The sequence below is a fragment of the Mastomys coucha genome, unplaced genomic scaffold (genome assembly GCF_008632895.1).
Source record: "Mastomys coucha isolate ucsf_1 unplaced genomic scaffold, UCSF_Mcou_1 pScaffold16, whole genome shotgun sequence".
In the NCBI taxonomy this organism is placed as follows: Eukaryota; Metazoa; Chordata; class Mammalia; order Rodentia; family Muridae; genus Mastomys; species Mastomys coucha.
In genome coordinates, this window is record NW_022196898.1 from 48816272 (window position 1) to 48832705 (window position 16434).

Genomic DNA, 16434 nt, shown 5'->3' on the forward strand with positions numbered 1-16434 from the left:
TTTTTTTTTTTTTAATTTCATCTTTCCATAGTTTGAGGGTCCTTTCTACCCACGCTCCATACTTCATAAAAGCATAGGCTTTGACTGCTATGTCTATAGTATGAAATCACTAATAAAGAGGTCCCTGAGACAGTGATGCACGTGTCGAAATCAAATATGGAAGACTGTGAAGGAAAACAGTGAGACAGACAGAGGCTTAAGCATCCGAGGAATGGGGAACACGTAGCAACTAAGGAGCCATGTTACAATTTTTGGATTCAAAAGATCTGTACCTTAGACCCCCATGTGTAGGAAGCAGTCTCCAAATGAATGAATCTGAGACTCTTGGCAAATTCTTCAAGGAGACAAAGTAATAATAATGCTCAGGGACCAGGTGTGCCCAACTTTTTAACTAGTCGGACCAACAAGGGACTTGTCCCAGTGACATCCTCCACACCTCATTGTGACCAGACAGGAGCTCCCCTTGATTATAAAAACAAATGCCAAGCTTGCTCTGTTGGACCTCTCCTACCCCCGCAACCCTGACAACTTCTGTTACTGTAGAATTTTTGGTGAGAAGTGTCTAACTTAGGTCATGTGCTCTCCGGTCTTAGTCTTGATTGATTAAAAGCAGTTTGCACCCCGGAAACTCAGTGGATCTCCGCGGAGCAGCAGTTCTAAACTTTTCAGTTAAGTTTCTGGAACCAGAGCCAGAGGTACCCTTGCCCTGGAAAATGCCAGAAGCTAGCCAGCTGAGACGGTTCTGGTACCTAGCGCGCTATGCGTAAGAGATTCCATGGTAGAAAAATACTGGGGAGACCCAAAAAGAAAACTGGACGGATGACCGCTGATTCGCTAAGGCCTCTGCAACTAAGAGCCTGACTACAACTTCCAGCATGCTTCGGGCTACACCTCGGCCGACTGACAGCACCACGCACCAATGGAAGAACCCTGTCTGAGTTTGGGGTGGAGTCCCGTCCTGCGGCACTCCGCGCAGCCTTTTCAACGATCCAGAGGCCTCTCTGGTGGCAGGAGCTCACGTACGTGACGCCAACCACATTATGCCGCTCACTCCCAGACTCCTCCTACCGGTCCTGCTTGAGGCCCTCCCTTGGTCCCTCTGCTTTCGCCGCACGAGTGGCCGGCGAGGATGTGGAACTTGCTGAGCTTATTGGATGACAGTGATGTCACTCTGGAGGACGGCGTGGCTCTGAGCGGCGAGGCCCGCCCCTTTCGGACGGTGATTGGATTCTTCAGAGCCTACCTGGGCTGGGATTGGTGTGAGGCAGGGAGACGGCTCTAGGGCTTGCTAGGCAATTCAAAGAGGCGGCTACACTTGGCCCCGCGCTCTGGGAGAGTCCGAGGACCCACTACCTCATCGCCCGGAGGGGAGGGCGCGCTTGTGGCGTGGTGGGGGCGGGACCAGTGGGGCGGGAGGGAGGGTGATCTTGGAGGGCAAGAAATGCTGAGGTCAGAGGGGTGGTGGCAGAACTAGCTGGGGATTAGATCTAGAAGCGCTTGCGAGGAGGACGACTTGGGTGATCCAGGAGGGTGTGGACGTGTCAGGTGTGGGATGCAGTGGAAAGGAAGGGCCAAACCACAAATCCGGAGTAGATCTGTGGATGGTTCCTCAGAGGCGTTCTCTTTCCGGTTGTCCTTTTATTTGGCAACAAGAGAGTCCTCATGGTCTGTGTTCAGGTTCTTGGAACTCTGTCTTTGGGTGAATTTAACCTGCCTTAGAGGACTGCCCAGGGCCTTTTCTGATACTGGGTACATACGTGGGGAAGATGTCAGAAAACAGGAAACCACTTCTGGGTTTCGTGCACAAACTTCAAGATGCGAACGCATCTGGGAGCTCAGGCAAGACTCACTGTCCTTCATGTCGGAGGCTTTTCAAAGTCCCCAGGCTCTTGCCTTGCTTGCACACGGTGTGCACCTCGTGTCTGGAAAAGCAGGATCCGTTCTCAGTAGTGGACGTGCGAGGGGGTGACTCAGACACAAGCTCTGAGGGGTCAATATTCCAGGAATCCAAGTTATGCAGCTCGCAGCCACAGATCGGCATCCTCTGTCCGGTATGTGATGCTCAAGTGGACCTGCCCTTGGGTGGAGTGAAGGCTTTAACGGTAGACCACCTGGCCATGAATGATGTGATGCTGGAGAGTCTGCGTGGGGAAGGCCAGGGCCTGGTGTGTGACCTGTGCAGCGACAGAGAAGTAGAGAAGAGGTGTCAGACCTGCAAAGCCAATCTCTGCCACTTCTGCTGCCAGGCTCATAGGTAAAGAGGGAAAACCCCATTTATTGTGGCTTCAGAGTGGAGTGCAAAGATAGCAAGACACAGATCCCCTTGGTGAGCAGATCAAAAGCAAGCATTACACTATGCAAACAAATCGCAAGCTCTAGAGTGGAAGTTAGCACAGCCGACCTGATACCTGTAGTAAGAAAAGCACCGGAGGTTTCAGTTTACAGAGCACACTGGGTTCCCTTCTGTCACTAATCATTTGTCCATTGAAAACGCACCGTGTGCTGGAGAGCCGATTACTGGGCTAGCGTAGACCCTGCACTTGATCTCATCTGATCACTGCAACTCTTACCGAAAGATGGGTGCTATCTCACCCCTATTTAGTGAATGAGGGGATGGAAGTTCAGCAGTATTTTGGGTTTCACCAAAGTCCCACAGCGGGTAAGCATGTAACTGAACTGAATCCTCAATTCAGACCTAGTTCTTTCTTCTATGTTCTTTTTACTAAACACGTCACCTCTGTGTAGGTGTTGATTGGCTGTGCCTTAACTCAGACCTCTGGCTGGAGAGCAGGCTGGCACCTGGGGTGCTTTGCCTTTTATCACAGTCATGGAATAGCTTGTTAGATGAATTAGTCTTTGTCTCCTCTTCTCTTCCATCCCACGCTAGTGCATCAGAATACAAAACTAAACTAAACAAGGTTTTGGATTAACCTAGAACTGGCACTTATTTATTTATTTATTTATTTTGAGTTCTGACCTCCCTTAGTTTTCTGGCCTTACCAACGGAACAGTTGTCTTTGCTCCCTATTTTTAACTTGTGTGATTATCCCTATGACTGTCTTGTTGCCAGCTCAACAGCTGACCCGTTTTCTCTGCATCCGCACTTGTACCAGAATAGGCATACACAACTTCGAGTTGGTGGGATGTTGCCAGGGAGCTCTGTTGAACAGTCCTGCATTTCCCTAGAGATTCCCCTGAGCCCCCTGAAATCTATAGGATAGAGGGAGGGATTCAAGAGAACTTTGCTTTTAGTACCTATTGATTTCGCTTTCTTCTAATGCTGATGACTTCCGAGGGGAATTCTGGCCTGCCAGCGTATGTGATGCAGGCACCAGCCAGAGGAACGACTTTATGAAAATGTTAATTAAACATGAGATGAGAGTTTGCCAGAGCCAGCTGGCTGCTTTCGCTGCTATAGAGATCCATCTGGCATGGTTTATCACTTGGTGTTAGCCTTTCACCCTGCTTTAGAAAGTGAGCTGTGACTCTTGTCTAAACTTACCAAATTAACTCCAGTGAAAGTCTCTCAGAGCATAGTCTCAGCGCAGCACCTTTGAAGCCGTATCCCATGCCGAATTCAAGGATTTATGTATTCTGCCCTAAATAACAGCACTCACATAAGCATGTGCTTCACCGTGTGGAGAAGTAATGAAGCAAAGAGGATCCTGTAGTTTTATATATGTTCTGAGGAGTGTGACACAAATCTATTTAACCCCTCGAACCTCTTTGCCAAACTGTCTCCCTCTAGAGTTATTCCCTCACTTCCTGTTCCCAACTGCTTCTTTCCAGGAGACAGAAGAAGACAACATATCACACCATGGTGGACCTGAAAGACCTGAAAGGCTACAGCCGGGTTGGAAAGCCCATCCTATGTCCTTCTCACCCTGCGGAGGAGCTGAGGCTGTTTTGTGAACTCTGTGACCGGCCAGTGTGTCGGGACTGTGTAGTTGGGGAGCACCGAGAGCACCCCTACGACTTCACCAGCAATGTCATCCACAAGCATGGAGATTCTGTGCGGGAGCTGCTTCGAGACACCCAGCCCCATGTGGAGGCCCTGGAAGAGGCCCTGGCACAGATCAAGAGTGTGAACAATGCCCTCCAAGAGCGAGTGGAGGCAGTGGCAGCTGATGTCCGAACATTCTCCGAGGGCTACATCAGAGCCATCCAGGAACATCGGGACAAGCTGCTCCAGCAGCTGGATGACATACGGGTCCAGAAGGAAACAGCTTTACAGCTGCAGAAAGCACAGCTGGAACAGCTGCTGGCAGATATGCGGACTGGAGTGGAGTTCACTGAGCATCTGCTGACCAGCGGCTCAGACTTAGAGATCCTCATCACCAAGGGAGTGGTTTTAGAACGGCTCAGGAAGCTGAATAAAGTTGAGTACAGTGCCCGCCCAGGAGTGAACCATAAGATCTGCTTCTCCCCTCAGGAGAAGGCAGGCCAGTGCCAAGGCTATGCGATGTATGGGGCCATTAACACGCAGGAGGTTGATCCAGCTCAGTGCGTCCTTCAAGGAGAAGGTAGGAAAGCATTTCTCAATGGTATTGAGAGAGCAGTGCCTGGGGACCTGACATTTAAAGAATTGTGTCATGCTATCTGGGGGTATAGTGCCACTGACAGAATGCTTGCCTAGCTTGCACAGAGCCTGGGTCTGGTCGCTGGCACCACATAAAACCGAGCATGGCCGCCTATGCTTTTTTTTTTTTTTTAAGATTTATTTTATTATTATATCTAAGTACACTGTTGCTGCCTTCAGACACACCAGAAGAGGGCATCAGATCTCATTGCAGATGGTTGTGAGCCACCATGTGGTTGCTGGGATTTGAACTCATGATCTTTGGAAGAGCAGTCAGTGCTCTTAACCACTGAGCCATCTCTCCAGCTCCCCGCCTATGCTTTTAATCCTAGCACTCACAAGTAGGTCAGAAGTTTGAGGACCTCTTTGGATGCATAGCAGGTTTGATGGCAGGCTGGGCTATATGAGACCCTGTGTCAAGAAGATAAGATAAATGAGGCTGCTTCAGCAAGGCATGCTGGTTTTAAAGGCCGTGGCTCCCTGCCTTGCCCTTTTCTTTCTCATGGTCTGGGCAGGCTGCAGTTATTAATACTGGGGGTAGGCTCAAGCCTTTTGTACTTCAGAAAAGTAGACGCTCCCAAGAACCCTCAGGATCGGGCTCTGCTTTGGGGAGACAGACCCTGGCCATGCCCACAGGAGATAACAGCGCTGACAGCACCCACGTGCTCAGAGGCACGCACCGCAGCTCCTGCTGCTTGGCTGCTGTGTGGAGGGTTACAGAGCAGTGAGGAAGACACGGCACGCTGTCTTTTCTTTCCTACCATTTCGGTAGGTTGGCGGGCTTTGTTTGGCTGACCTGGAGCTATGTGGAACACACTGGCCTCAAACTTGGAGAAATCTACTCGCCTCTGCTGGGTTTAAAGGTGTGCATCACCAGGCCCATCTAGAAGTTGTTTCTTTTCTTTTCTTTCTTTCTTTTCTTTTCTTTTCTTTTATTATTATTACTATTATTATTATTATTATTATTTTTGGTTTTTCCAGACAGGGTTTCTCTGTGTAGCCCTGGCTATCCTGGGACTCACTCTGTAGACCAGGCTGGCCTCGAACTCAGAAATCCACCTGCCTCTGCCTCCCAAGTGCTGGGAATAAAGGCGTGCGCCACCACCGCCCAGCCTAGAAGTGGTTTCTTTATACCAGCATATTAGTCAGACATATTTCACAGATGGGGAAATTTGTATCTGAGCTGCTTCACTTTAGGGAGGATTCCTGACTCTTTGGGAGTCACAGATCCCTCTTGAGACTCTTCGTTCCCAGAAGTACCCACTAAGTTGGGCATAGGTTTCAGGAGTTTCCTAACACCCCTCCTCCTTATTCCCCCTGTGCCCCCCCCCCATGCACCTCTGTACAACACCTGGTAGTTCACAAACTAGGCCTGAGAAACCCATCTTTGCCTTCATGCTGGCCTACAGGCCGCAGCACCCTGGCATTAGCTTCTGAGTCGCAGAGGCTCTCACAACAAGGAAGTTGCAAGCTGGACTCCTGTATCCTCTACCTATTGTAGGAGGAGCCAGGGCTTATAGAAGATCGTGTTGAGGGTACCAGTCTCATACGAGCCTAAAGACTGCCTTTGGCTGCCTAGATGAATACTGAATTTTAGCAGTTACCTTAGGGCTGAAGTTAAGGTGCAGACTCCTATGTGATCCCAGTGAACCACTTAGCCCAGGCCTAGGGGATGGGGAGGGGAAGAGTGGGTCTCTATACAGCATGGGAAGGAGAACAGGAAGGGAACAGGGTGGGGAGATGGCCTCTCCTGGGAGCTGAGTACTTACTGACTGTGTGTCTTTTGCAGATCTCCACAGAGCTCGAGAGAAACAGACAGCTTCTTTTACCTTGTTCTGTAAGGATGCCTCGGGAGAGAGCGTGGGCAGGGGAGGAGATAATGTCCATGTGGAAGTTGTCCCCAAAGATAAGAAGGACAGGTATGTGTTCAATGTATCCTGTGTAGTAGGCAGTGAGGAAACTAGGGAGATATAGCTGGACTCTTTGACCTTATGGCTCCATAGTGCCATGAGAAAGTGATTCCACACCATTAACCAAATGTGTTTCCTTGTGTAGGTTTTATGGCTAGCGTCAGTCCTCTCTCTGTATAGTGTCCCCTGCACCCAGATTGCCCTTATTCCAAACTCTGGAATGGACGGTTTTGTTGTTGTTTTTTAATGTGACAGAACAAGTGACAGAACATTACCCTTTCTGAAACCTAGCCTGTTTTCCTAATACATTGTTCCAGGATTATACATATACATATACATATAATTCCTATGCAGTTGGAAGAAGGGACCACAGAGCAGGGAGTATAACAGAGACCAGCAGAGAAGAGCACAGAAACATTTTTTCCGGTTCTCAGGATGTTGGACTAAAGTAGTTGCTGACAGTTAACTTTCAGTCTAATTAGATGTAATGAGTGTAATGCTGCAGAGCCTCAGCTTCAAATGGGGCAGCTGGAGCAGGCTTGTGAGAGGGACTGGCCTTTTGAACCCTTTCTGTATTCAGTCCAATCAGAACAGTGGTCCAGGACAACAAGGATGGATCATACCGTGTTTCCTATACCCCCACGGAGCCTGGAGTCTACACTGTGTGGGTCTTCGTCAGAGAGCAGCACGTGCAGGTGAGGACAGCCCCTCGCTTGCTGTCAGCTCAGAGCTCTCAGGTGTCATCGGACCGGCTGCTTAAGAGCTGAAATCAGCTGTGTTTTCCTCTTCCTTGTAGACACAGCCCAGCTTCTGCAACTTGTGTTCTCACTAGAGCGTGCTCATGGCCCTAAGAAAGCTGTCTATTTCACCCCCTGGCATTTACACTACATTTTCTCCTCCTGGTTAGTTTGTAGGGATTCTTAATCTGGGGAAGCTGTCTTGACCACAGGGGAGTCCGTAACAGACAAGCTCACACATTTAACGGTTTTCAACCTTTCCACACCGTGGGCCACAGTTGTCAGGGTTACACTCTTCCTATGGTGTGACCAGTCATTTATCTGCCTCACCATCAGCCCAGGGGATATGGATTTCTATTCACAGCATGTCAGGAATAGGTTGGACGTCCTTATAGACTTCACTCGCATTTTCTTCAGTGCCTACTCAGACAGATCTGACAGGAGCTCTGTAACCAACCAACCAACCTTGGAATCTGAACCTGTTACTTTATCTTTGGGTGGTTTTGTTTCATTTTGTTGTATGAGGTAGGGGACAGAGTGTTGTTATCATCTGTGGGCTGGCCTACAATTCACTGTGTAGCCAGGCTGGCCTTGAACTCTTGATCCCCTTGCCTTGACCTAAATGCAGGGATTACAGGATATTCCAGTCATGTTTCCATCCCGGTCATTTTTTAGAGAAGCTGGTGTGCTTGCCAGCCCTCTATTACTGTGACAAAACACCTGAGCTATGAACTTGAAAGAAAGGTTTATATTGGCCCATCATTTTAAGGCTCAGTTTCCTGGATCTTCCCTTCGAATGAGGGAGCCTTAAACACTGGGAAGTTTTCTAAGATACTGGGCTTCCACTTAGGCTTTTCTCAGACGATGTGGTTCTTACATAAGGACAGGAAAATTATAATACTTAATAAACATTTGTGTTTAACATAGGAGAGAAGTTAAAACCTCTGTAAGTTATCCTTGAAAAAGTGGATAGAGTTACTAACTTGAGACTCATTAGCCACACATATTAAGCCTTTCTCTCTTCCATGTATCTTCACAGTCTAGCACTAAGAGGCTGGGCAAATGGATTTGTGGCCAGGGGTAGCTGTGTGGGAAGAGACAGGTGTGGCTGAGGAGCTGTAGAAAGCACCACACGTCCTTTCTTGTGGTTGTGGCAGCCTAGTGAGTACCCCTGAGCTCCTCAAGAATTGAGACTGAGGCTCCTAAAGACTGCAGTCAGTCACACAGAAGCCCAAGTCAAAGGCTAATGTGGGTTTCACACCCACTTCATGCAAGGCTGGAGGGAGGCAGAATCCATGAAGAGTTTGAGGCAAGTCTGAGCCAGTTCACACGTCACTGAAAATGGAGCTGACCTATGGAAGTGTCTTCAGTGCCTTGAAGCTTAGTAGCTACATGCCCAGTCCCTAACCTGGTGAAACTCGGTGACTCTGGCACTTGGCAGGAGGGCTGAACACATCTTGGTCCAGTTTAACTGCACTGGTATTTGCCCCCATCCAGCCGAGAAGTCCCTACCCAGATCTATTCCCTTCCTGAATCTAGTCCACCCTGTGACTTAAGAGTCTGCTTGCCGTGCACTGATGGCTCAGCACACCCAGTTGATGTCTGAGGTGCTATTCTTTGTTCTTGGTCTGAACCCTTCAGGGCTCACCGTTCAATGTGACCGTTAGGAGGAAGCACCGGCCACATCCAGGTGTGTTTCACTGCTGTACTTTCTGTTCCAGCGGAGGCCAGAAAACTGCACGCTGTGCCTGCGGAGGCACCATGCCAGGTAAGTATGGTCGGTGTCCTCAAGCCTGCTAGCCCAGGCAGCAGCAAGCAAGGGTCCTTCCCTTCGCTGCCTCACAGATACTATGTCGGGGTGTTTGGACTGAGGCTTGTCTTATAGAATTCTAGCCCCATGGGAAGAACAACAATATCAATCAATTAGACTCCCCAGAGCTCCCAGGGACTAAACCACCAACCAAAGAGTACACATGGAGGGACCCATGGCTCCAGCCGTATATGTAGCAGAGGATGGTCTTGTCAGGCATCAATGGAAGGAGAGGCCTTTGGTCCTGTGTAGGTTCAAGCCCCAGTATAGGGGAATGCGAGGGTGGAGAGGCAGAAGTGTATGGGTGGGTGGGTGGGGGAAGCACCCTCATAGAAGCAGGGGATGGGGGATGGGATAAGGAGTTGGAGGGGGGGACCGGGAAAGGGGATAACATTTGAAATGTAAATATAGAAAATATCCCAAAAAAGATCTTCTAGCCTTTCGTGTAGAAGCAGGACAGATAGTCTATACGGCAAGCCTCTTGTTCTGAATTGAAATGATAGGCTTCAAGGTTCTGAGTTCTTTCTTGATACCATTTACCAGTCCATGGGCCTTTGGACCAGAATCTGAGATTCTTAGATTCAGCCCACACCTGATCTAGCAGTCTGAGCACTGTGAAATACAGATCCATCCAAAAATCATGAGGAAATTCAAATGGGGAGGATCAGAGGAATAGATGATTGAGCAATGTCTGACTCCAGGACCTCTGGGCAAGAGATCCTTTGTTGTTGTTCTGTCATGGGGCTGGGGGAGATTCAGTCATGTGAACACTGGCTGCTGTTCCAGAAGATCCAAGTTCAATTCCCACCACCCAGGAGGCTCACAACTGTTTTATTACTCCAGTTAAAGAGATTTGATGCCTTCTTTCTGGTACCAGCCACACAACACACATGGACACACACTCATACATAAAATAAAAAAAACTTTTTCATTATGTCTTTAATTGTGGCCTACAAAATAAGCTTTTGAATCCCTCCATGTAACCAATTCAGGATATCTTCTTTTCCATTAATCTACCCCTTTATTTTCATGCCACTCACTGCATATAGTTAAGATCCACACCAGTATTTGACAGTTGAGGTGAAAACTAGTTCATCTCCAGGTTGCATTTTGGACAGTTCTGAGAGCCCGGCCAGGCCATGGCTACCAGATAGTTCTGATTACAGTGGCCTGAACTTGGTAGTTCCTTTGGGGAGATCTTGACTGCTGAAGTCTGAATGTTGCCAGGATTTAGCTTTGTACAGCTGGACTCTACTTTCTGTTGTTTCCTCCCTTTGTATTATACAGGTGGATACCTTGGTTGTGGCCATGGACACAAAGGCCACCCGGGCCGTCCACACTGGTCTTGCTGTGGGAAATTCATTGAGAAGTCTGAGTGCTCGTACATGAATGAGCAGAGCATCCCGAGGAGTCTGCTTAGGACCGTGGCACTCTGAGGCTTCCTCGGGACAAGTTGGACCAGGTAAACCTGAGGCTAGCATGACTTCAGATATGCAGAGAACCCAGAGCTTTCAAAGAGACTGACAGAATTAAAGACAAAGTGTTTTCTCTAATATCAGACTTCAAGTGCCTTCTGTGTGAGCGTCTCACATACATCATGGTGGAGTGCAGGCCACCCCTACACTGCCCTTCAAGGCAGGCTGATGATCTACTCCACGGGAGGCTCTCTTTTGTTTTATACAGGCATCAAGGTGGCTGTGCCATGGGAACATGAGCTCATGGGGCAGGGAGGACTTTATGCCTTCCTTTCCATTATATTACAACCTCTAAAGTTTATCCCTGAGCTAGAGTTTAAGGACTTCTCCTGGAGAATGAAAACCCTTTGTCCCATTTATTTTATTTTTTTGTTTGTATACTTTCAGTGGTTTTTTTCTTGTACATGGTTTATGATGATTCTAGTGTTTTTACTGTTTAGGTGAGCGCCTGGGTGATGCTTGTGTAGGGCACACGAGTAGACAGTTACTGAGGAGGAATGGTGTGGAGAGAGCTCAGCCACCTGCTGCAGTTCTTTACACCAGACCACTGCGAGTCGTCCATCCACACAGCTCTGATTTAATGGAGGGAATCTTTGCTGTGTCTCTACCCTGCCACAGCAGAAAGCACTGCCTCTGCAGGGCGCCCCCTAGTGGCTACAGGATTCTGGAAGGAAGACTTAGCACTCCAAGCCCAGCCAAGGTCTTCCCTGTAGAGATTTTGTGTGTTCTCGAATTCTTGGTTTCTTACATAGCAGTACACTTGGAACATATTAAACCGAATTACTGAAATTTGCATTGTAAGATCTCACAGGGAGTGCTGACTCATTGGAGTGGTGACTTGGGTAAAGCAAAGGAAGCGAAGCACTTAGATGACCGCCGTCAGGTCACTCCAGGTTACTCTTCTTTTAGCCTTAGACATTAAGATACTTTCTTCCTTTTCTGTGAACATTCCCCTTGAGCCCCTTTCTGTAAGAGAAATCTGATGTTCCCAGAAGACACCACTGCCCATCACCCCTCCAGCTGGTTGTCGTTTGCTCCTCACTCTGTCTGCCCACCCCACCCCCCACCCCCAGTCAGAGTCAGGTGCCTCTTGAGCTTGCCATTGCTGCTTTGAGATCACTGGTCCTCAGCCAGGGTGGGTCTGCCCCACCCCGCCTCCCTGAGGCATGTCTTGCAGAATCTTGGGATATGGGTTCTAACAGCATTGAGTAGGGCCACAGGTCAGTTTATTAAACTGCAGGGTAGCTTTCTGCAGCAAATGGAGCATGTTCTGCCTCCCTGCAGTGCCATCTTCATGTCTGAGGAGGCGTCAACCCTGCATTCTGCTCAACGGTGCCCTCCCAGGCTCCTTTGCTCAGCCTTGCACTGTTCTCAGTATGCTCAGTAGAGTCGAAGAACAATCCTTCCACTTCTTGCCCCTGTTCCCTCCCAAGACCTCCTTCTGACTTAAATACCACTTATATACAATGGCTCCCAAGTGCCCTCCAGGTCTGCTCTCTGGAAGTATATGAGGTCCAATGGCTTACATCACACCTTGTGTGTACAGTAGCACCTCATTCAAGTTTAAATGGCTTCCAATGCCCAGTTCTCATTTGCTCCTGCCTACCATCACCAAACAGCTTCTCCTGGAGTCCTCTCCACACTTTAAAAGAAAAGCATAAGTCTGTCTTTAGGTATGGCAGCCCTGGAAACTCCTTGTGTGTCCAAACCACTGGTGACTCCCGTCAGCCTTATTTTCACAACACATCTGACTCCTGCTCTCTGCGGCCACTACTACTATCCTGGTCTGAAAAGCCAAGGCTTCCCATCAGAAAGCTTTGTCTTCTAAGCAGCCTGCTTCCACAGCAGGTCATTCTGCTCAGTCCCTCCAGTGACCTCATCTTACTCAGAACAGAGTCAGCTCACATGCTTCACATGTATGACCATCATGGTCCAATCCATGTTCTTTTCTTCCTACCCAGCTTCATCTTCTGTCCAGGCACAGTGACCCTGCTGGCTGCTCCTTATGCTCAGCAGCTTCATCTTGAAACCTTTATAGTAATGGGCCTTCCATCTGACAGTCCTTCTCAAAGATGCATACCCCTTGATTTCAAGTTTCTGCTCCAGTGTCAACTAGCATCCTATTAGTGAGGTCTCTAACCATCCTGAATAAAACAGAAGTATCACACTTGGGAGAAGGCACCCCCTGCTCCAGCTTCATCACCCACTGCCACATACTGTCTTACATCTGCTGTACTGGACTTTGAGCTCTGTGAGGGCAGGGGGTTGACATTTAGTAACTGTATTATTCCCCATGCAGATTAGATTTTGGCTAATAGTAGAGACAAATAGTATGTTGAATGAATAAAAAAAAATCAAAGTTGGTAGAATTTTGTTTGGCTTTACTTAGTATGTTTTCATGACTTCCATTTCCCCAAACCCAAGCATTTCTCATTTAACCAAATACCACTTGGGAAAATGTCTTAACCTTCTATCGAACTTGTTGGATAAACTGTAAGCACCCAAGGGACCAGCCTTGAATTTTCCAATTACCTCAGACATCTAGGGAGTCTTCTGCCATGTGGTTTCTAGAATTACATCACCTTCCCGCAGGAGTCTGAGTCAGTGCCGCTGAGTGCAGCAGAGCTCGTGAGTCTCCCTTGGAGAGGTTGCAACAACTGGACAGCCTTCTGTAGATGAAGCTGCATCTCTAGAGGAAAACTGTGATTTCAGTGGGGCATTCAGGCTCTGGTGGGGCATCCAGGTTCTAGCTAATACCTTTAAGCAGGGAGAAAGGACTCAAGATCGTAAGCACATCCCTTGGCTGGTAACAACTCTGTTAATATTTAAAGTCCTTGCGGGTGGTGCTCTTCCTTAGTTTATGCAATAATGGGGTCTTAGCCCAATTTAGTCCAGATGCTTTGGCAGCTGAAAAAAAAAATCTATGGAAAGGTCAGAGTGATCTGAAAACCCTCAAACTCTATGGCAAGGATAAAAGAAATGGAGGTCTTACGGAGGATACGAATGTGTTTCAGAACTTTGAGCTGTGTATGATGAAGGTACAGCTTTATGATGTAAGAGATGTGGCTGGTATTACAGCTGAGGAAAAAAAAAAAGCTTCAAATTAGAATCTTGGCCCTCTGGGATATAAACACCTCAGCTGTCTTGGCCAGCCCACCCATCTTCCTCTCTCTCTGCAATCTTTGCTCACCATTACTCCACAGGCTGTGCACCTGTGTCAAGTGTGGCTGGATAAAGGTAAAACAATTAGAAGTGGACAGAGGAAGAGGCACACCACTGTGCTCTGTCAGTTTCTACATATTGATAAGGCATTCCTTCATCACATCCCCAAAGCTCTCACAGGTCAATTTCTGTGATGATCCTTCAACTACACAGGTCCTCTACCACAGCTCTCACCAGCAAGGGACAGTACGGGACAGTACAGCTCGTCTTATGCTCGATGCTAAGCCTCAGGAAGGTAGACTTGACTTCGCTTCCCCTTAAAATTGAAGTACCCAGCAGAGCCTTGCACACAGTAGGTGCTTGACATTTCAATGAATGTACAGGTACTGAGCAACAGAAATACTCCTCACCCCTCCTTTCGTAGACATCCACCTACACTCAGACTATGGAAGCTGGGTAGAAAGCACTGAAGAGAGTAAGCACTGCCATGGCTGTTCCCCGTTCCCTCCCTATTACAGGCTCTTTGCACTTCATCTCCATCCTGTAGTACAGCGTACCTAATTAGCCCTAATTTCATGTTTATTGATAAAAACATTCTAATATAGATTATATGCCCAAGAATTCCAAGTTTCTATTATTTCTCTTTGTGCTTATACGTACACTTTTTCTTCCTATATTTTTCGAGGGCTTGATGCTGTGTGCTGGTCAGATGGTCAACTTGACAGGAACTGGGGTCATCTGGGAAAGTCAGATTGGCCTGTGGGACATTTTCTTGATTAATGACTTATTCGGGCAATGCCACCTCGGCTGGTGGTCCTAGGTTGTATAAGAAAGCAGGCTCAGCAGCCATGGAGATCAAGACAGGAAGCAGCACGCCTCCATGGCCTCTGATTGAGTTCTTGTCCTGATCTCCCTCACTGATAGAGTGTGAACTGGGAGCTATAAACTGAAATAAACTCTTTCTCTCCAAGTTGGTTTTGTCCATGTTTTATCTAAAAACCAAAGACCTCACTAAGACAAGCTATATGAGAGCAGTATAGCATCCCATTCCATACACTCAACTCTCAAGAACTAAACAAGACTTCACAGAACAGGCCGCATGGTACTGGTGGTCCCACAATTACCCTCTTAGTGTAAGACAATCTGACTTCACCTGGGAGTCCTGCAGACAGCCAGGTCACTGAGCAAGAGAAACCTACAAGGAAATATCACTGTGTACAGGGGCCACAATAAAGCATTAGGGGAAGATCATGGTGGAATGTGCCTATAATCCCAGCACTCGGGAAATAGAGGGATCCTGGACTGCAGGATGTATTGCAAGACCCTGAATTAAAACAAAACACCAACAAAAAACCTTAAGCCACATGACTGACATAGAAAGGGGTCACATCCCATAAAGGCATCATTCTGCCTACCGCTGTTCCCAATGGCATGTCAAGGAGTCCTGGATGAAGTTTGAAAGGGCCTAGAATGCCACCTGGCTGTTCGCCACTCTTACTTGATTCAAAAGTCAAGTAAGCATCCACGAAGGAAACCCCTTGTAGAGCTGGTGTTTGAGAATGTGTGCCTTGGTGACAGCTGTTCGGTGTGGCTCTGTCAGCTGCACCCATGCTCTGTACGCTGCCTCCAGCACTATCCCACAGCACTGTCACTAGCACCTACATGGCATTTTAGGATTTAGAATGGTGTATTTCCTTAGCTTCTTCATGGCCAATTCACATGAAGTAGGCGTGCAACTGTGAAGAGAAACCTGCAGTGGAGGTTCCTGTGAGGGCTCGGTGACATCAGCAGGACTCAGCATAGCACCTCAATCAGGTCACTACATTGTGAGGGGCCACCCATTGATTTGGGGGCACAAACTCACCATTTACAAAGGAACTGATTAGTGAGCCATTCAGGGTGGCAAATGCCTTTTAATCCTGGCACTCAGATGGTTGGGGCTGTAGGGTTACTACAAGTTCAAGATCAGCCTGGGCTAAAGAGATCCTATCTCGAAGTACATGAGACAATAATAACTTGATTCACATAAACTAAAATGAACATAAAGACTGGGGTATATAGCTCAGTGGGATAGTGCTTGTCTAGTATGCATGAAGCCTGGGACCTAATTGTCAATGCAAAAATAAGTAAGGAAATAAATAATGGGGCTGGGAAAGTAGCCCAGTAATGGGGTGCTTGGTAGCATGCCAACCTCCTTGATTCAACCCCCAGGACTATAGAACAAAATGAATGAACCCAAACCCGAGATGGACACCAGAAGGCCACACACAGCACTGATTCATGTATTTTGTCTTGGGACTGAGATTTAAGAACACACTTGGTAAAGTCCATCCCATCAGGTAGTTCTACATTCTCTATGCCCACAGATATCACTAACACCTCACTTTGGTAGGAACACTTATCGACCTCAGACACAATGATAAAGCTTTGCTAGCTTGCCATCAGAACAGGAAAAATGAAGTGAAGTCTTTAAGATATCAGGAGGGGGTCTACCTTATAGGCATTTCTCAATGGGCCTTGAAAGTAGGTTCAACTCTCTATTCTCCAAATAAAGACTTAAATTTGAAAGTTAGGACTCTGTCAAGCAGTGCTTGAGTGGACATTCACAGCATTCATCTCACAGATGGGTATCACTGACTTGCCAGGTAAAATAAGTTAAATCATGTATATTTGTTATTAAGTGTTGGGAACCATGAGAACCCTGAGATTAACATCCTGCCTGACAATCACAAGGATGAAAACCCTGAGATTAACATCCTGC

At 47.7% G+C, this 16434-nt stretch overlaps 1 protein-coding gene across 3 annotated transcripts; it reads left to right on the forward strand.

Annotated features, from left to right (window-relative positions):
- Positions 1–487: 487 nt before the first annotated feature.
- Trim45 (tripartite motif containing 45) lies at positions 488–10596 on the forward strand. Of its 3 annotated transcripts, XM_031374981.1 has the most exons (7): positions 488–1219; positions 2004–2254; positions 3790–4523; positions 6369–6498; positions 7070–7184; positions 8868–8994; positions 10324–10596. In XM_031374981.1, exons 1-7 carry the CDS (start codon positions 1130–1132, stop codon positions 10470–10472), a joined length of 1596 nt encoding a protein of 531 aa, XP_031230841.1. In that variant the 5' UTR covers positions 488–1129; the 3' UTR covers positions 10473–10596. The 3 variants fall into 3 exon arrangements, with proteins under 3 accessions (XP_031230841.1, XP_031230840.1, XP_031230842.1); XM_031374980.1 differs by having other exon boundaries at positions 488–2254; XM_031374982.1 differs by having other exon boundaries at positions 488–2254; positions 8948–8994.
- Positions 10597–16434: the final 5838 nt, after the last annotated feature.